Raw genomic sequence first — 21,151 nt, 5'->3', positions numbered from 1 at the left:
ATGGAGAGTCTCTGGCAGTCAAGACTGTAATGTCTTGTTTTGTTTTTTCTTGTGGCAGTACTGGGACTGAACCCACTAGGGCTGCCCACAGTGAGCTACATCCTCTACCCGGTTTTTTTTTGTTTGTTTTTGGGGGGGGTTTTTTTGGAGACAGGGTGTTTCTAAGTCAGTAAATGCCCAGCATGGGCTGAACCTTGTAGTCTTCCTGTGTCAGCATCCCAGGATGCCAGAATTACAGACATGTACCATCATGCTTTAGATTAAGACTGAGGCTTTAAAAATGATGATCAGAGATTTGTTTTTTAAATGGTGGTGAGTGTAAAATTACTCCCACCTGTGCTAGCACAGGACAGTTTAGTGACATTAATTTTTATGCCTTTGCTTAAACTAATTTAACATGAAGATAAACTCAAATTTAAGGCATTGTCATTGTGGTTGAAAAGGTACTCTCTGTACTAAACCACAGGAGACTCTTTATTCTCATTCACCTGAGATGCAGCATCATCATAGCTTCTGCCTAGAGACACCTTACTTACGTGGACTTGCACATGAAGATAGCTGAGCACAGCACATTCTTAGCAGTGCCGCTGGGCAGGGTCCCAGATGGTGTCATAGTAGAGAGGAGGAGCCCGGGTTCATCCCACCCACAGAATAGGTCTCAGGTTCTCTGACTTCCATCACAGAAAAAGAGTTTCCAGGGTGTGTCAGTAAAAGGTGCATAAAGTAATGTACTGGGCAGAATTTTACAAGTACACACTCAAAGAAATAGAATATGAGCTCTTAAAAAGAGAGAGTTATGGCCTTGACCTGGGAATATGTATAGGGAAGTTGGAGGTAAAAATCTGTAGAACTCGTGAATCTGGACAGAGCGGATTCAATGTGCAAGTGGTCAGCTCTTTCCAAAGGAAAGGGTAATGGCCCATTCATGGAGTGACATCCACTGCTAGTTACCACAGGTGATGGAGCTATAATCCATCCATAAGGGAGAGGCCCATTTCACAGGTGAAGATGGCTGATTGTGTTTTGAGGACCTTAAGAATTTTTGACTGGGTTTGCTCCTGAACCTGTAGTTTGTATCAAAAGTACAATTACAAATTAATGGGCATAGGAGACTGACAGGACAGAAGAAACCAGTGGAGTTTACTATCTCCAAAGGAAATGATCATTGGCTTTAAGTGAGAATACTAACTCTTACAAACTGTGAAATCCACATTTAAGTCATCAGACTGATGAGGTCTAAGAAGTGACAGATATCAGGCTGTTAATAAGGTTGATACAGCCTGGTTTTTATTTATGTGTTGAGTAACAGTGTGTGGCAGGGTTTTGTTGAAGCTAGCACATTCTTGCTGGTAATATAAGGATTACCCAGCATGTGAAGTCAGGCCTGCTTGGTGTGACATCTCACTGCTCAGAACTTCTGCAAGGTGAGCTTTCAGGGCTTAAAACTGATGTATAAACTGGGCGGGAATAACCTGCCAAGACCCAGTGGTGCCTGGCCATGTGTTTCCAGCATCTGCTGTTTCCTGAGTACTGATCTCTCCTTAGTGAAGCCCCGAGGTCCCACCAGCAGGACCAAGCAGTAACCACTGTTGAAAGGGGAGATTGGGTTTTCCGCTTGTTTGCTGCCCAGTTAACTCTTTTAGTCAGTGTCCTTGAAAAGACTTTGTCTTGTTTATTGTTTAAAGAAAATGATTTTTGTATTTTCATGACTTAAGAGCAGCCTGTTAAGCTTCAGTGACTTTAAAGTTACTCAGAGGCCCTGGGGGAAGTATTCCACTTCCCCACCCACATATAGCTCCCTGTGTGGATTGCACCCAGTTTTTACATGCTGTTGACTAGACCTCCAAGTAAGGGCCGCAGGCGGAAACAGTCTCAACTATTAGGAATTAACCTTCCTGAGCCTGTAGCACTTTTAAATGAACAGAAACCTAAAATGGAATTTACTTCCTTTTTGAAACACTACATAATGAATCTCACATCTGTCAACTGACCACCTTGAGCAAAATGCGAAACCTAGTGCTGTAGAAAAAAACTGAAGTTCCCTATCTTTAAGGAATTTAGTGCAGTGGTTGTGATAGCTCAGACCCCAGAATAAAATCCAAGGAAGCAAGAAATTAAAATTTAGGGAGCAAAGGCTTTATTTTAGGCCAGGCCTGGCGACGCAGCCTCCGGGAGCCAATATGGAGACTGCGCGCCTTACAGCTGGATTTTAAAGCTGAAAACCACAGGAATGTTGTGAACTTTGACCCAGTTTGATAGCATCTGGGCTTCTTGGTATCTCCTGTAACTTCCTTGCAGTTAAACGTTTCTTAAGGACAGCAGATTTTATTACAGATAGGCTGGGGGGGGGGGGTTTACAAGAAACTGAAACTTAAAGCTTTTACTGGAAATGGAGACTTAACCTAAAAAGAATGGAGAGGGGAGAGAGATTTACAAGGAGCTGAAACTTAAGTCTTTACTAGAGATGGAATTTTAATCTCTATTGAAATGGCGCATATAGAACAGAAAGGAGGCGCATTGGTTAGAACTAGATTACAACAGTGGTTGGATAACTTAAGACATTTGGGAGAAAAGTCAGAAGCTCAAAGGCACCGATGGATCAGTAGCCTGCTAAGTTCTAAAATCAGCAGCAGGAGGGGGAGGGGACAGGAGCAGACCACAGGCTGGGAGGAGGACACGCCCCTGGTGGGACCCTCCAGGAGGAACCATGCTGAAGACAAGAGCAGACTTAAGAAAGGTGGGGTGGGAAATAGCTGGAAAGAGGCCATGTTAACTTAAGCACCATTTGGTGTTTTGCAGTGAAACACATGATAGGATGCATAGAGGCATATGCTGTCATCTTTTCAGCACCAAGCTAGAGACCCTGAAACCTCTCCCTACCACTCTGTCCTGGGTCAGAAATCCCTGACGAAGAAGAGCCAGGGTCTTAAGTGCGGCTCAACTCCAGCTCACACTTGGCTTCCCACACACCTTGATGCTGATCTGGTTTTGCCCAGAGCAAGGGACACCTCTCCCCTGACAGGCTGTGTCTCAGGACTCCTTCCAAACAGAGGTAGACCTTTTCTGACTGCCTCCTAGTCAGAGTGGCCCTTTCTCTGGACCACTATGGCTCTGCTTCTACATCTGATCTGAACCTGCATAGGATTGATAAATGTTTAAATAAATACTGAGATGGGTTAGTGAACTTAAACACACAATTATTTTCCCAAAGGGGGTTTCTCCAAGTGGAGGTAATGCCTTTTTGAAAAACAGGAGTAGGACTTCCTCCAGGGTAAAGGACAAAATAGCCTGAGGACCTGGAGGGTAGAGAAAAAAAATATATAGCCAAGGTTCACTTAACTGTCCCAAAACAGTTTGAGTCCATAAGTTAAATTGATTCTAAGATTAAATAAAGTTCTATAATTTTGTTAACCAAACAGTATATCTCAAGGCCTTCCATGAACATTTTGGCACATAGTATAGTACGGTAATGGACTAAGCTCTTTTAATATACTTAATCCTTACTGAAGGAGGTCAGGTCTCTGGCCTTCTATGTCTGCCAAGCTAGGAGAATAGAGACGCTTAACTACAAAATGAGAGCACCACCCATGCTTAGGGATTAGTATGCGTTGGTCATTTTTGTCAGATATGCCTGGTCTTGGTTTTGCCACTAGGATGAGGACTGGTGTATGGTCTACAATATTCATGTGCTGTGAAAAGTGCTAAGTGAGCAACCGTAAAACCTAAGCCGACCAGTAACATTTCGTGCCTATGTGATTGTGTGCAGGTGAAAAGACCACATGGGTCATAAATTAGGATTAAAATTAGCAAATCTGTGATAACATCTTATTTTGTCTTAGCTTATAGTTTAGCTACCAGTGAATTCTCACGGCCTCAGAAATGTTTTCTTCGCTGCACAGACTGACATCCACAAAGACCTGATCATGAATTGTACCTTCTCTTTTTCCTTCAGCATTCCTTTTCTTTTGCTTTCCACTTTGGAAACTACCCCTGGATAGTTTTCAGACTACCAACAGAAGGAGCTAGATTCTGCATCTACTACAGTGCATTTATTAGTGACTCAATGTATAAACTATCGTGCTTTATCTTCCTCTTAACTCCCTTCCATTCTCTGTCTTACCCAAGTTAGACCTAATTTCCCAAAATCCATTGTTCGTGACTGTACACCATCACTATCCTAGACCCTGGTGTAATGTAAAGATGCTATCACAATGAAGAGGTAATAAACGGGTGAATGCGTAGTTGAGAAGGTGAATGGATGATTGGTTGGGAGGATGGATGAATGGGAGAGAGAGAGAGATTGAGATTATATACAGAAACACCTTACTCATGGACAGAACCAAGATGCAATCCCAGCCAAAATAGATGCTAGGTTTGAAGGGAGGGTAGGGGAATGGGGGAAAAGGAAAAAAACCTTACAAGTTTTATCATGTAGAGGCACAAATTTGCTATGATGAATGTGATCATTATATGTATCTAAAATATACCAAAAAAATCTTATTGAAAAAAAATAGATGCCAGCTCTATGAACTTGGGCAAGATGCTCAGTGAGAGCCTTAGATTTTTTATCCATAAAATGGAAAGTAATGATCCCTACCTCACCTGGGCAGTCATAAAGATTAGAGACTGTAAATTGCCTAGGAGACCTGCATGTTTAAAACTGGAACCCAAAGTGGGACCTTCATCGGTTACAATAGGTGATAAATGACCTGTGAGAAGTGCAAACAAAGGGAGGAATTTCCCAGCACCTGCGCCACTCAGCCTGCTATGGGTGGGGTGTGTGTGTGTGTATATGTGTGTGTTTGCCCTGCGCCTGCTCAGGGCCCTCCTTCAGGTGCTCCTCTGCCTCTAGGTGATCCGCTGCCACAGCACACACTTACACTGGGCAGAGCTGACCACATGGGCCACAAGCTCCCTCCTGGGAACTGAGCAAGGCCCTGCATGGTCAGAGGTTACCGAGAAGCAGTTGTGATCCGCAGTTATTGCCCCTGAGGCCCCAGCTAGTGAAGCAAAGTTAAGACTGGGGATTGGGAAAGGTCACACAGCTGTCAAAGCTGATCAACCTGTCAGTACCTGACCAAAGATCATTCCTCCCTCGGCCAGGGGAGGTGGTACCACTTTACCATTTTTCTTCCCACCTCCCTCTGGATGTCTAAGGTGAAGCGCTTTATTCTCTTCTTTAGCTCAGAGACTGAAAATGGCGTGGATGAGAAAAAGAAGACCTGCAAGTCACAGACAGCCCAATCCCCTGTCCCGTCCGCGGAGGCCGAGTCCCCAGACCAGAAGAAAAGCATTTGCCTGCGGTGAGTTTTCACTTGGCTTTTGTTACTGGGTTGTGGGAAGTGCTAGCATGTCTAGTTTTACAATTGTTGTTAAGGGTGAGACTCAGCCGTAGGTAAATGAAAGGCCCCAGGCTTGCGTTCCTTTCTCCTTAGCAGTGGCCATTTCTTCTTCAGTCCCAGCCTTCTGCAGATCGGCGCCCCTTTTTGAAAGCGCTGATTCTGCAGAGGCGAACACCACTCAGGTGGAGGTTTGGAAGTCCTGGGAAGGTTGGACTGACTGCTTGAAAGGTGCTCAGCCTTGGGTGTGCACACCTGGCCTGCTTTCCCAGGAGCCACAGCAAAGAGTGGAAGATAACCTATCCCAGGAAGCAGGCGGGCATTGTGTCCTGTGCCTGGGAAGCCTGGTGCGGTGGTGGACCAGCAGAGAAGTGATCTGAGATGTGCACTTATAGCCCCATCCTGAGAAGCACCAGCTGCCATGCAAGGTCTTAAAGCTGCATTTTAGCCCTTAAAAGAGAGAAACAAACTAATGCGTAGTGATGGGTAAAGAAGGGTTGTTGTGATTTATTTTGATTTTTTTACAGCACTGAAGCTTGAGCCTAGGGCCTGGAATATGCTGGCCAATACTGTACCGCTGAGCTGCACTGCCTGTCCTAAATGTAGTTGTTTCTGTGCTGAGGAGTGGTTGCTCTCCTTTCCCACCGTTAGAACTCAGAACTACCTTTTCCCTCCTTTGGCCTCTGCTAAGCGGTAGCTAACAAATTCATGCTTTGCACTTTTTTTCCTGGTTCCTCAGCCCATATTTGCTCTCCAGACCCATATTTCATTCAAGGCCAAACATAAGACTTAGCTCTTCCCTCAGATTTCTCTCTTTAGACTCCTGTTCCTAATAATCCATTAGTCTTTTGGGATGCCTGATGTGACATCTTGTTTTTTGCCATTTTTTCTATAATGGTTTTTCATCAGAGAATCCTGCCTCACAAAGTGAGTTTTCGCGTTATCTTACCGCTGTTGACAATCTATAGCAGTCACCTTGAAAACACTGCTTTTACCCCAAGTTCTCCATGTTTCTTAAGGACAACTGTACATACATCAGCAGTGCACTGTGGGTATGTGCCTTGTGCCATCAGAGAGGCCCCTGCACTGCATTAATGCCCTGTTAACGTTGTCTAGCAAGTCTTAATAATGTAGTGTAAGGGACCCCATACTTGCCATTTTACGGTGGCCTCCAGTCTCACTCCAAGACACTTGTAGAAAGTGTGTAAAGTGGTTAGGAATTGCTGTCTCCAAGATTACCAAACAGAGCTGCCCTACTTGGCACATTTGCCTACGTACATAGTTCTTTTTTTTTTTTTTTTTTTTTTTTTTTTTTTTTTTTTTTGTCTTTTTTGAGATGGGCTATCACTCTGCAGTTCAGGCTGGCCTTGAGCTCACTTTGTAGCCCAGGCTGGTCTCGAACTCACAATGATCCTCCCACCTCAGCCTCCTAAGTGCTGGGATTACAGGCATGAGCCACTACACCCGGCTCCTGTCCATAGTTTTTTAGAAGATCTGACCATTTCCTTGGCAGTTCCTTAGTATTTGAATCAGTAGAGGCGATACATTCAAATTAGTAGGTCATATGAATAAAATGGAATTTGGCATTTGTGAAAAATAATTCCATCCTCAAATAGAACACAAATGTTTGCTCTTAGTTTCTAAAAAAGTAATCCATACAATCCATAGGAAATTTTTATATGTGAATAGGTTTAAGGCCTATAGCTAAAATCAAATACATTTACCCTAAACTTCTGAAAAGACTTAACCTGTGACTTGATATTGTGTCTTGGAAGACATTGGAAGCAGCCTAGGACATGATATGATCCATCTTATCACAGCAGAGAAAAGTCAGTGCCTGATGTATCTCTCAAAGCATTGCTCATTTATGCCTCTCTACCATACCTGAATTATTTCAGATTCTTCCTAAATCTCTTGATCTAAATCCAGAGCCTTGTTTTAAAGAATAATAAATATAGAATCAGATTTCATGGGTACCATTTTCCTAATAAGGCACATGCATCATTATGAAATTTGTTCACATGTATATTACTTCTGGCAACCACATATACATTCTGCTTGGAAATGACTTGTTAGGGTTGTAGTGTTGAAGGGTTGTGCAGATTGACATATCTGCTTCAGTGAAGAGCTAGGACCACAATCACCTTAGAGAAAATTCTGAAGCTCTCTGACCTCTGCCCTTAAAAAACAAGAAAGACTTGAATTTAAATATGCTTCTTCCTTCCTTCCTTCCTTCCTTCCTTTTGTCTTTTTTTCTGCTATTCTTCCATTCTTCCTTCCTTCCTTTCTTTCCTTCTTCTGATGTCACTTTTATTATTCTCCCAACTTTGTCTCTTTTCCTCATACCCAGTGCCTTGCTTATCCTGTAAGGCTGTATATATTACACCCACACTGTTCTGTTGTTCTGCTCCTGCCTCTCAGACTTACTGTCTCCATAGCTTCTCCTGACTCCAGTGGTACGTATTGCTAAATCAGGCACCGCCCATTTAGAAAATGTTTGATGCTGTGTACACAGGCTCCCCAAGAATAATGACTACCTGTGTCACCAAAGCATGTAACACAATCCCTAACTCAATTCAATTAATACTTGTTAAATAGTAGTGGGTTCTGAAACATTCTTTGATTGGACTATAGTTGTAGTTTAGTAATTTGCCTCAACCAGACCTCTTTATACAGATTTAAATACTTTTTAAGTAGCATTGTTAAATAATATAATTATTTTCCCATCTCAGTTGCTGCTCTGCAGTTCATGATTAGTTTGTGAAAGACGTTCTATGCCTACCATATGTGCTGTGTAAATGCCCTTAGAGTATCATTAATGATTATCTAGAAGAGAAAAACAAATGTCATATTTTCTCGTGACTTGGTATAATAATTGAGATTTATTACAACAATGATTAACATAAGCAATTCACTTTACAGTCTCCCTGGATTTTATTTTCCTAGATCAAAATCCAGTTTCGATGGTGCCTCTTTAGCAGGTGACAAGAACAACTGTAAAACAGAAAGCAAAAATGATCCTAAGACGGAAAGGAAAAAATCTTCATCTTCTAGCCAGGTAACAGGAATGAAGTGTTGTCTCGGAGAGTAACAAGCATTAGAGCCACTGGGAAGAAAAAACCCAAGCATGCAGCTTCCTGCTGGTCAGGGCTCACCTAGGCATCAAGTTTACAGAATGTAGAAGATGAGACACGTAGCAGTTTCTCTAATCAATTTTTCATCGATATTAGGATCCACAGGTGACCTCTCAACGCCTATTGAGGGACAGTTAATGCCCAGCTGTGGCCTCTAACTCTGTTGAGTACTCAGCAGAGCCTGGCAGTCATGGACTTGTCTAGCAGGAAGGGAGGGTGACATCCTTGTATTAAAATCGCAGTCTGATAAGAAACTAGCTCACAAAGCAAGACTTACGAGCAGTCACAGTTCTTTAGAAGTAATTTTATTTCTTTAAAGCCCAGTTTCATCATACAGTGTGATATATTTACTAGAGGCTGGAGCTTGAAGATTTTGGTTTTTGGTTTTAATTGTGAGAACTGAACCCAAGGCCTCTTACATTAAGGATGTATTCTGCCTCAGAGCTACAGCTCTGCATAGCCCAGGGTTTTCCATTGTCATTACTTTTTGACACATTGCCTCTTCATACTTGAATATGTGTCGACTAAGAACTAGAATAAGTAAATAACATAAAAATTGGTGGAACACTCATGAAATTTAACTAGATAGCAAATTATTTAAGTTCCAAAGTTATCCTAGTTTAAAAAAAAAATCTCCTTTTTAAAAGTTTTTGTTATTTTCTTCTCCAAAAATCAAGAGTTAGGTATATTTGTGGTATAATTTTAATTTAAGTTGATCTACTACCTTTTGGGAGGGATTTTTTTTTTTTAAACAGCAATTATGGGGCCAGTTTTGCCATAGAGACAATTCCTGTTTGGATAATAAGCCACCAAAGCCTAGAAATGTATCTGATTCTCCTTTCAGACTTCTATGAAAGCCTCCCAGGAGGCCGAGGAGGAAGGACCTAACTCTGGCTATTAGGAGCTCTGTGGTAGGGGTCCTGTGACTCAGTATTCCCAACACAGTGTCCAACGCCTGCACTTGGATACCATGTTCTCAGTGGGAGGATGACGTTGTGAAAGCAGTTCAGAAATTAAACTGCTGGTTATCCATTATTGTTGCAGAGACAAATGCCTTGAAAATGAAGCAATTCGTAGCATTTCAGACTCTTAGTCCTTGTGCTACCCCAGAAGTTAAGTCTCCTGTGTCAGATCTTCCTTCCGTCCTCTGGTCACTAAGCAAATGCCACACACTTCACAGTAGTGACCACACGTCATGCCAGGCGGTGGGTTCTTCTGACGTGTTGTCACACAGCAGCATGCGGCATCCCTCCTAGCAGGTTATAGTTTTGCCCACTGGTTCAGAAAAGGAAACTAAGGTATAGACACATTATGTGAGCAGGCCCTTGTCACAACAAGGAGGAAGCAGAGCCAGAAGAGTCCAGGTGTAGTCGAGTACAAAGCCTTGAACGCCTGTGCTCTGTGCGGGTACACACTGGTATCTGTAGTGCCCCAAGCTCTAGTGCCTTTACCAGTTAAGAGTCTTCACTGTTTTCTCTCATTGCTTATCAGGAAGATCCTTGTCCTTCCCTGTTATGTGAGCTCACCACTGGCTACACCCTGTATCCACCCAGCAGGGTATTAATCATATTTGAAAGTAAAATTTCTGTATCCCAACCTCTGCTGTGTCTCAGTGAAGAGTGTATTGGAGACTTAGAAGGTCAGAGAGTACGAATTCTAAAAGATAGTGTAAAAGGAGGAAAAATTTGTTATTTAATTGAAATTGGGTTTACAATTGGTGACATTCCTCAAAAACACATAACAGTGTCTGCCTTCTGTCCTCCTTTAGTACAAAGCGAACATGCACTTTCACAAGTTGTTCCTTGATGTGCCCACCGAGGAGCCCCTGAGACAAAGTAAGTTGTGACCTTTCTGACTTCCTAAGCTGTATTTGAAAAGTTCCTCACGAGTTGAGAAGGAGGGCACATTCTGGGGACCTAGTTACCCAGGGGAGTGGGTTTCTGAATGGATTAGATCATGTGGTACTAATTTTCCCACAAACGCTTTGAAAGGTGAGAGTGTGGGCCCGAGAAACTGGATTGCATCACGGATGTGGCTCCTCCAGGCATGGTCTAGAATGATCTCTTTGCCTTTTGTATTTGTTGCTGAAATGAAGAAAATTCAATCTTCCCAAGGTTTAAAATAGTAAGCCTAAGGCAAGAGAGGCTTAATAGAGAAAGGTAAAAGGAAATACAAATCTAAGTGGAGCGCTGTGTTTTAATACCTTGTGTTTTAACGTGCTATGCAGGACATGGCGTTCACACCTAAACACTTTCCCAGCATGCCAGGTCAGTGTGAGCCTCACGGTGGGACCTGAGTTTACCTTTTGCCTCCCTCAGTATACAAATGTTAAGACAAAGCTGGATTCCTGCTATGATCTCTAGGCAGGGTGTATAGCTGTATGTGCTTTCCCCAGGAGACTGTGTGGTTCATTAGAGAGTCCTGAGTGACGCTCCCTGGGGAGGAAAGGCTGGGAGTAACGCATCTTCCTAAACAGAGTAGTTTTTTGAGGTACCAAGTTTCTAGTGTGTCATGGTAGACTTGCCTTTTAGTCTTGATTCCATATGACTTTAAAAAACTATAGTGACCAAAAAAAAAAATAGAGGCTGGGGATTTAGCTCAGTGGCAGAATCGTTTGCCTGGCAAGCGCAAGGTTATGAGTTCAATCCCCAGTAGCAAAAAAGCTATAGGGACAGCAACTTTAGCCCACTGAAGATAATTGAAAAGGGTGTGTTAGAGTTTTGGAGAGTGAGTATATATGTATGTATATATATGTATCATCCCTGCCCAACCTTGAGTCACCAAAATATAAACAATTTTTGTTTTAAATAAATAGTATTCTAGTGGAATTCTGAAGGACCTCACTGTATTCTTGCAGGCTTTACCTGCGCTCTACAGAAAGAAATACTGTACCAAGGAAAGCTCTTTGTATCAGAAAACTGGATTTGTTTTCATTCCAAAGTCTTTGGGAAAGACACTAAGGTGGGTATGATGTTCACAGAAGAAAGTTAGACCTGTATTTTTTATATATTGTAAATATAAATTATTTTAAATTTAGCTTATTCACATCATGATTATGCCATTTTACCGAGTTTCTTTTGTGATAGCACCAAATACGACAGATACTGGATGCCTCCAGGTCACACTGGCCTCTCTTTTTCCATAACTACTGCTTTCACTCGTTTCCTTCACTCTGTACACAGTCTACCTCCACCATCTCACACCCTAAAGCCCTTTTACGCAAACGTCACCAGGGACACTCGAGAGTTGTTCTTAGGGGCAGAGTGCCGTACCTTATTTTGAAGGCATTCATTAAAACCAAAACATTTTTTAAAAGAATTACTAATTTTTGCACCTTGTTCGTATCTGTTAGCAGAGAGGTGTAAGCCCTCTGACCTCTAAATAAACTGTTTCCCTTCGTTAGCATGAATGAACAGGACCTGGAGCACTGTCCTCTGGGAGCATCACAGGCAGAACCCCATCTTTTTATAGGACTGGTGGATCGTTTCATTCTCATCAGATACAGATTCAGGAGGGCAAAGGTGCAGGACAGCCTGCAAGTACATGAGAATTGCTGGAGGCACCAGCAGTTTGCCCAAGGCACCGACTTCTAAAATTGTGTTGTAGAAAGAGAAAAGACAGTCCCCACCCGCTTGCCTTTGAGCAGGGCATCTGAGTAAGTCAGAGAAATGTCTTTTCAGGTTTGTGTGACTTCAGTGAGTTTTCAGTCATTTGAGTCAAGATTATGAATTGGCTTTTAGAATCATAAAAGTAACTGATTAGAAAGCCTTTGTTTTGAGTAAACATACTGCATTTAAATAGTCTCTTTAAAGCCACTGACAATCATATAAAGACCACTCAGCAACTACAATAATTCTTCATTTTGTTGGTATTAAGATGATAAAGTAGCATACTATTCTTTGAGTTATGTTATTCTTGTGTTGTTTATTATACAGAGTATTTATAAACATTTTGATTCAAGGTATTATCTAAATCAGTATAATGCAAAGCAGTATTAAGTAGTCTCCCAGCATATTTCTGTATTTTTGGATTGTAAGAAGTTTTTATAGAAGAGGGTTGACTAGTGTGAAGAGTTCCCAGGGAATCAGAGTCAGTTGCTCTGAGAAGACCAACACCAGTGGGGCTGAAGACATTTTGTGAAGAAAGAATTATTCATTTTTAAGCGAAGGGGGCCTTCATGAAGGCAGTGAGAACAGTTTCAAGCTAATGCGATTCTAGCAATGTTTTAAAAATTCTACTTCCTGGCAGAGAAGTGACAAAAGAAACCAAAAGGGGTGACACTAGTCTCTTAAAGACATGGGTTGCTTTTGCATATGCTGCGTCCTACCTGTAGAATTAGGAGATGGAAAGTTAGAAGGACATGGGAGTAAGCCCCATGACTTGTTTTTCTTCCCTTCTAAAGATGTATCGAGAGAGAGATGTGCAGAATTTCCCGTCAGCAGACCTCCACCCAACATGATCATTACAAACTGAAGCACCCAAACAGTAGTGCATTAGCTTTAGAAGAAAGAGCTTTTTCAGACTCTAGTCTGAAGAAATTCTAATAAGGTATAGCCTCACTTAAATCAGGGTCCTTTAATCAGCCTGTTCAGCTGCTGGTAAAATTAACATGTGTTTCCCATCCCATCTTCTCTCACTGAAGAGTCATTTCAAAATTCACAAATATCTGGTTGTGATTTTTTAACTTAGGAAGTAGCTGATTATAAACTTCTTAAGGCTCATAGCTACGTAGAGACAAAAATAGGCTCATCAGTTCCCTGACTATAGATTAAATTATTATTGTTTCCAAAGTTGTCTCAACTTAAAAACTTAGAATTATCTCTTGCCCTAGAAAATTTTTGTTGAATAAAATTCTTTTAGTAAAATAACTTTAAGAAAATATCTAGTTTCAGTTAATTCCTCATTCTTCATATAGTCTTCTGCCTGAAACTTGGCAGTATAGCAAATAACTCCACCTCAGGAGCCCACGTGAAAATGCAGATATTCAAAATTAAAAGCTCATGCCCTTTCCTTCAATCCTCATTACCACTGCTTCGCACAGATCTTGTTGAACTCTAGGAATACTGTACATAAATACTGTACATAAATACTGTACATTTTTATGAACTGGACATTCAAATTTGTGTACCCATGGGAAGAGACAGATATTTTCATTTTCCATACCTGTGTGTGACTTTATTTTCAAGGATCAAAGTATCTGAGTTTCCTTTCAAACCTATCCTAGTTGGATATAAGAATATAACAAATATCAGAAATGTCTGCTATTTTTTGTGCCATCTGATATATTTTTAACTTTTTACATGTATGACTATTAGCAAGGCATGTATCTAAAGTTAAGTAAATTTCATTATCTTTTAAAATAGCCATGTTACAGGGTCATCTTAAATAACATTATCATCTAATAAATAAATTTTGTCAGTCACCATTCAGCTTTATATGAAGAATGGAAAAGATGTGGTTGAATTATATTTTCTGTGGCAAACTGTTATCACATACAAAGTATTCCTCTTAGCATTACTTACTGCAAAGTTATATTTATGAAATACTAAGATCATTATCACAGAAGGAAAGAACAGAAACTAGAGCTCCAGTTTCAACAAAAATAATACGAAAGAGTATTATGATAAAACATTTAAACAATATTGGATAAAAGAAGTGAAACACTAGGATAGGTGCTGTTATTAATCTTCCTCTTAAAAAAGCAGTTCCTGGGTGTTTCGATGGTTTTTTAAAAATAACGATCATCCCATCCCACCCACATTTGGTCTGTTTCCACACTGCTTAGTAACAATCCCATGAGATATCTTGAGTCCTACTGGGTTACCTCCGAGGAGTCCCATCTGCCTGCATGTCCATGGTGGAGGCCGCTGGGTGCTGGGCTCGGCCTATAGCAGGACGGCCTGTGCTGCTTCCTCAATGGTAGATGCAGCTCTCTCCAGCTCTTCCTCTATTTGTTCCACTGTGGCCACAGCTCTGATGATTGGAGGAGGAGGCATTTCTCTTCTTTCTCTAAGTAGCGTGCCTGAGTTAATGCAATACTTTTTTGCCCATGCACTGACTTACAATTTCCTGAAGCAGTTTCACATCTTTTTCTCGAGATCCAGTGCTGTCTTCCAGTTGTAGATGAAATGCTGGAGAAAAGGACTCCCCCACCACTTTTAATCCAGAAGTGCCTTGTAAAGCTTTATGAATCTGTTGGCACTTTTTCTTCAATACTGCAAAAATGTCTGGGTTCTCTTCCATGATGTTAAGGGCCTCAATGGTGGCAACAGCTAACAGGAAAGGTAAAGATGCTGAAAAGCAGTATCCCTGGCCAGAGAGTCACTGGTGGTCAATTACAAAAGACCTGCCACAACAAAAACCACCAATGGAAGCAAGTGAGTGCCATGTTGGCACTGCTAAGATGAACGTCATCAGTACTGATCCTGTAGTGCTCAGTGTCTCCTCAGCCATGCTCCCCAAGAACTCCAAATGAAAGGCTTTCCTCCAGAAGGACCTTGCCTTGTATTTGTATTTTAACTTAACGAACTCCGGAAGAGGACAAACACTTCCGGTATTCACATACAATCCTTCTAATGATGAACCGTCGAGTCTCACACGAGCCGTGCGAGCATTCTTTTGATCTTCAATTTCGTGTTCTTTTTAGTAATTGTTCCAGATCAGCCACATCATTATGATTAAATAACTTAATTTCATGATTGAGGCCTGTAATCCCTTCTGAATAGCAAAGCAGGCTGCTCTATCTACAAATACGATGGCCCCTTTTTTAGAGTAAGAAGAAATTGCACTGGCTATGGTGGAAAAGCCATGAGTATATAATGGCTTCTTCAGTCTTCATAAATTTCGCCAGGTGCCCTTCCAAATCCAAATGAACATCAAATGTCCCATAAAAGCCTCTAGATCCACAGGTCCCCAACACCATACTTCTTTAGAGATGCTAAAGCTGCTGCCTTCACCGAAGGGTTATCTAGCAATCCAAGAAAATTAAAGGAGGCAAAGTTTACAGACTCTTTCCCATTCCCCACAATCTTGTGGCTTGGAGGGCCTGAAACAGTGTTATAGTTGAGAGCAGGATGGTCTTTGGAGACAGGAGGACCCAGAGGTTCTGGCTGCCACTCTTCAATCAATTCCTCCTTTTCGTTGATTGTAAGATCAGATTGTTCTTGTAATTTATAAGTTTTGAAGAAAAGAAGTCTGATTATCCACAGTATTAAAATTCCTTCTAAAATAAGATGGGAAGCAGGAGCCTCGTAGAGTGCCTGCCATCTCCCCCAGTACCCAGTGCTCCGCCGCGGCCACCATGGTCAGCCTCCGGACTTCTTCCCGGGAGGTAGATCACTGCTGTGTGACACAAGGGGCAGCGCAGTGCAGAGCATACATAAGTACTAATAATGGTAGATTCTACAGTTACAAATGGTTTTATTAGAAGCAGAATAAACTGGATTTTTCCCCCACCCATCTGGATTTCATGAGTCAAATGAGGAAATTGATGAACTTCTTGTTTCGTACCAGACATTTTTTATATGTTATATCATTTATTCCATAGAAAACTGAGAAGTAGACAGGATTGTCTCTGACATATAGATCAGGAAAGAGGAGCCCAGAATAGGTAACTTCCGTGTTTGGGTAGGTCATGTAGACAATAAGACAGCTGACTGCACACCTAAGACTTCTGCCCAGCGGGGACTCTTGGAGCCGGTGCTTGTTAGCATTCCTCCGCCACCTGCACCCAGCGCAGCGGAGAGAGTTCATGCAGATTGGTCCAAAGTGGGGACCACAGGCTTGAAACTTGTGTAGCCTCAGGCTCTAATAAATGACAGTGGATATAAATCCCCCACTCTGTTCACATATCCCACCAAAACACTAGAAGTAATGATCGTGGTCACCCTCTGGCTTTGTGACTGCCAGTTTGAAGAGCTCAGTGACACCATTGATACTGGTGTTGATTACTGTGAATGCTATTTTCTTTTTTTTCTCTAACATACGGCTTTGAAGCACTGCTCTGTGAAGTCTACACCAGTATTAACTTTCTGATTCTGTTTCAGATCTCTATTCCGGCTTTTTCAGTAACCCTAATAAAGAAAACCAAAACTGCTCTTTTGGTGCCAAATGCCCTGATTATAGCAACAGTGACTGACAGGGTGAGTATACTGCCGGGCAGGGCACCTTTGCTTTGTTTGCTTTGTCTTCTTGCAGTCAAGATTTGCAAGTGAAACAATTTAATACAGGACACATAATTTATAGTAGTCACCACCTCAAGAGTCAAATGCAGAAGAGTGCAGGAAATCTGTCCATACACTAGAGACCCAAAGAATCCAGTTGTGGGCCTGGATCCCACAGCAATGTCCTGCATGAGTCCAGCTAAAGATCAGGAGCCCGTGACAATGCCCCCATGAGTCCAGCAGGAGGCCTGAGGCGCACAACAATGCAAGTCTATTTCATGGATCCACACTGGGACAAATCAAAGTTAAGTGGTAGAAGCTAGAAAGTGTGTGTCAGAGGGATGAGGAATCTGCCAGCAGGCTAAGAGATCTGCACTGGAGTCAGGAAGTGATGCTTAAAGTGAAGACCGGAACTCCCCTTGAAAAAGTAACGCAGCCATCCTCAATGACAGCAAGGTCCTGAGCTCCTCCAGTGAGCTGAGTTTGTATCAGGAAAACCAGCGTGACAAGCTTCTCCAGGAGAGTCAACAGCATGCGTCTATCCCTCTGGTTCTCCTTTTACTGTGCTGGCAGCCATCCTCAGGCAGGCCTTCCACATCCAGCACCACACTGATTTAGTTCAGCTAAGCATCACCTGTTGTCAATCCACCACTGTTCTGTTACCTTTCAAGTTTCTTAGCAAGGACTAAGCCTGAACCATAGATACCATCTTCTTCTGTGTTGAGGCAGAGATGTTCTTTAAGACTAGCTTCTAAAATTATAGGCTAGAGACATTTGTGTGATATGGTTTCCCTTATAAGATGATTTATCTAATATAATTATTGCCAATTTTGAATTTCCTGCTGACTTAATTATACTTTCCTGACCAAGATCAAAAAAATAACTTTTTTCCCAACTTTCCTAACATCTGTTTGTTCAGGCTACACTTATATATTTTCTAGAAAGTGCCATGTGTGTTAGCACACACTTGTAGTCCACACTTGAGAGGCTGAGTCAGGAAAATTACCAGACCTCAACAATACTACTTCCAGCCCCAAAGAAAAATTAAAACACAAGAACAGTAACAGCCTTGCTGACAGGGTAAAGCAGGATGACTCTGAGCACTCATGGGATAGAAGTGATTAGCCTCCTCCTCACCGAAGTAGGTCCCAGATATATCCCCAGAGAGGACGTCCCCAGAGCATGCAATTAGAGCTTTCAGGACCTGTTCTAAGATTCAACAGCCTCTGTCCTGTCCAGAAATGGTAGAGATGTTGTGACTGTCCCGAATGTGTACAAGCAAGTGTTTGCACTGAAACTAGCGTTTATGGACAGGCTGTGTGTGAGCAGAGAAATTTCCATTGAAAGTAGCATCTATGAATGGGGCGTCCGGATTAGTGGCTGAGTACTTGCCTGGTGTGCCCGAGGCCCTGGGCCTAATCTCTAGCACTGCAGAGAAGGGGAGGAAAGGAGGATGGAGATGAGGGGAGGGAGGTGAGGAAGAGAGAGGGGCAAAGGAAGAAAGAAAATTATTAACCTCAGCTTGACAGAAGAAAGGGACTGGAGTAATTTGGTTACTCATTTTTTGTTGAAATCATTAATCTTTTAAATCTTGTATGTATAATTTTTATGAACACATAAAAACTATGTTCCAATTCTTACCGTCCTTATGTGAAAACTGTGTTTCATTTCTCACCATACTTATAGAGGGAAAGGGGAATAGAAAGATAAAAGATGCTGTTGTAGAAAGCTCAAAAATAGGGCCGGGGGTTTAGCTCAGCAGCGTAAGTACCTGCTTGGCAAACTCGAGGTCATGAGTTCAATCCCCAGCACCAAAAAACAAAAACAAAAAAAAAAGGCTAAAAAATAAGTTAATACAAGTATTTTGACCTTTTTGTTTGGATGTGTGTTTTTTGGTGTGTTTGTCTGTTGAGACAGGGTCTCGCTATGCAGTTCAAGTTGGCCGTGAGCTCACTTTGTAACCCAGGCTGACCTCAGACTTCCAACAATCCTCTGCCTGAGCCTCCTGAGTGCTGGGGTTACAGGCCGCTTCCACCACACCCAATTTGAGATTCTTTTTTAAAAAAATACAAATGGCTAACAACAGGCACACATCCAGTGCTGTGTCTTTCATATTTTCTCATGAAGTCCGTACCACCACCCTGTAGTGAAATGTTCTTAAGCAGTATCCCCAGGATGACCCCTTAAGTGTCAGAGCCACAGTTCCCAGCTGGAGGCAATGGCAAACCCCGCAGTGTTCCCCACTTTGGAATCTATAGCATTCTTTTGTTGGTGAATAAGAGGGAGCCAACCTCTCATTCACAGAAGAGGATCTAAAAAGATTGCATGGCTCACATAGATGAACAAAGAGTAAATCTTTGTATTTTCTGAATGTGCTATTTATGGTTTAAAAAGAATTTTGTCATTTGTCTCTAAAGTATTTGGCTCTTATTTTACTCTTTTCCCATAAGCATCCAGTAGAAAATCTCCATATTTGTGCAGGAAGAGTTTGAAAGTAGCATGAAAAAGAACTGGCCTGTTTGAGCCCCTGGGAAGTTGAGTGCAGATCTAGGTCAGAAGAGAAAAAGACCCATGGCGATTGCTAAGTACCCTTCAAAACAGCAGACTTTGCTGAGGGAAGAGGATCTGGCAGTATCCTTCTTTCTTCTCTTCATGTTTGAGACATTCCTATCTTTCCAGGCACATATTTTAGACTTGGAACCTTCGTTTTGCACTGCATTTCCGTATTAGTCTTAAATTGATTTGGGCTCATATTGCATTGTGGGGCAATATACTTGCTTTATTCCTGAAATGACATAAAACTGGTAGGTGAGAAGAGGGAAAATACAGACCAGAGGATGGTCTGTGTCATTGGAAAATGAAAAATACATACAAACTTTTTTTAACTAAAAACTCTCACTTCCACTCAGATAGTGTCTCATAATTATTCTCTTTTCTTTTTCAGTATATATTTGTCTCTTTGCTTTCCAGAGATTCGACTTACAAACTGCTCAGATCTGTATGTGGACACTTAGAAGTGAGTGTGGCTTCTTCATGAGCTTCAGTTCCTGCCTTTCTTTTGTATTTTTTATGATTTTTTTATGGTAGTTGGTCTGGCTTTTCATGTTTTTCAATCGTTTCAGAATACCAGTGTTGGTAATAGTCCCAGCCCATCTTCTCCTGAAAATTGTTTCAGGGCAGATCACCCCTCATCTTTGCCACTGGTAAGTTGCCTGCATCACTGTCCGATCTAAATCAAAAGGGACTGGCCACCTGGCATACTACGCTCTGCTCACACCTTGATAGAGGGTGGATGACTGGGCCCAGGGCTGCAGACACAGTGGAAGACAGGGCCTGTCTCCCCAGAAGAGGGAACCATAGGGGGCCATCAGCCTTCTCCTAACTATTGAAAAGTGTTCCATAAATGAAAAGGAACACGGTAACAGTCTGACGTGATGAGTTACTAGTCACCGGAGGTATTCATGAGGTGTCACTTTATTTGCTCATCTTTTTAAAAATATTGTGGATTAATCCCAGGGCTTCACGCATGCTCAACAAGTACTCTAGGACTGAGCTACATCCCCAGCCATCCATACTGTTGTAAAAGTATTCACAAATCTATAACGTATATATACTACTAATCGCTGTTAGTTCGTCAAAACAGTTTATGCTGTCATTGTTTGATTGATCACTTTTGTGCCTGGATTTTGTAACCTGAACAACTACTTCTAAGATAACAACATGCAATATATTACCTAGTGTTAATTCCTTACTTTTTAAAAAATTTTCTATCATTTGTACCCTTTTTTTCTGTTTTGCTTTTTTTTTTTTTTTTTGGTACCGGGATTGAGCTCGTGACCTCATTCCTGCCAAGCAGTCACTTACACTGCTAAGCTAAACCCCCCACCCATCTGGTTTGCTTTTTAAATTTTTTTTTAAAAAAGTATTTATCAATCTCTTTGAGGAAGGACATGAGTCACCCAGTAGATGTCTTCTACGTTCAAGGTGCTCTGCAAATGTATCCTATAGGATACCAGGAAAAATCAAAACTGATTCTTACCTTCAGAGATTTTACAGCTTAGAAAAGCAAATGAGATAAATTCAGAAATGACAAAAAAAAAAGGAAAGAAAGAAAAGAGAGAGCCAAACAGGGTGTTAGACCCCTATAATCTCAGCCCTCCAAAGGCTGGGGCAGGAGAATCTTGAATTTGAGGCCAGCCTGCACTCTGTAGTGAGGCCCTGTCACAGCAAACCCAGAAGTGAAAGGAAGCTCTAAGGCCCAAGTAACAGGTAGAGATTGTTTGAACCCCTAGGCTCTGTTGACTGAAATGTAAGTCTCCAGTGGCAGATGGTGCAAAGTTTTTGACTATTACAGAGCATGATATTTTTCCAAGAGAGTTCAACCATAGCACCGATTATTCGCAAATCAGTTACATGAGGTGTTTACCTTTAATGAACCAAGATCTTGTGCAGGTCTTCATTTCAAAATTAGCAGAATTGAAAACATGTTGACACCTCTTGTACAAGAAGGTTCAAA

At 41.7% G+C, this 21,151-nt stretch overlaps 1 protein-coding gene and 1 pseudogene across 5 annotated transcripts in view; one reads left to right on the top strand and one right to left on the bottom strand.

Moving 5' to 3' along the window:
* Gramd2b (GRAM domain containing 2B) overlaps positions 1–21,151 on the top strand; it is a 105,639-nt gene that overhangs the window by 72,333 nt on the left and 12,155 nt on the right. For 3 of the 5 annotated variants that reach the window (XM_063232433.1, XM_013141100.3, XM_063232431.1), the window contains exons 2-8: positions 5,184–5,303; positions 8,262–8,397; positions 10,242–10,308; positions 11,331–11,434; positions 16,519–16,614; positions 19,580–19,651; positions 19,758–19,838. In XM_063232433.1, coding sequence (XP_063088503.1) covers positions 5,184–5,303; positions 8,262–8,397; positions 10,242–10,308; positions 11,331–11,434; positions 16,519–16,614; positions 19,580–19,651; positions 19,758–19,838 — 676 coding nt within the window. The remainder of the gene's footprint in view (positions 1–5,183; positions 5,304–8,261; positions 8,398–10,241; positions 10,309–11,330; positions 11,435–16,518; positions 16,615–19,579; positions 19,652–19,757; positions 19,839–21,151) is intronic. The other 2 variants (XM_003477370.5, XM_063232432.1) reach the window with 1 other exon arrangement.
* On the bottom strand, positions 14,150–15,775 carry LOC100732782 (serine palmitoyltransferase 1-like; annotated as a pseudogene).

The sequence above is a fragment of the Cavia porcellus genome, unplaced genomic scaffold (genome assembly GCF_034190915.1).
Source record: "Cavia porcellus strain 051 isolate PalLab524CR breed Dunkin Hartley unplaced genomic scaffold, mCavPor4.1 scaffold_21, whole genome shotgun sequence".
Classification (NCBI taxonomy): domain Eukaryota; kingdom Metazoa; phylum Chordata; class Mammalia; order Rodentia; family Caviidae; genus Cavia; species Cavia porcellus.
This window is presented reverse-complemented; position numbering and strand designations above follow the sequence as displayed.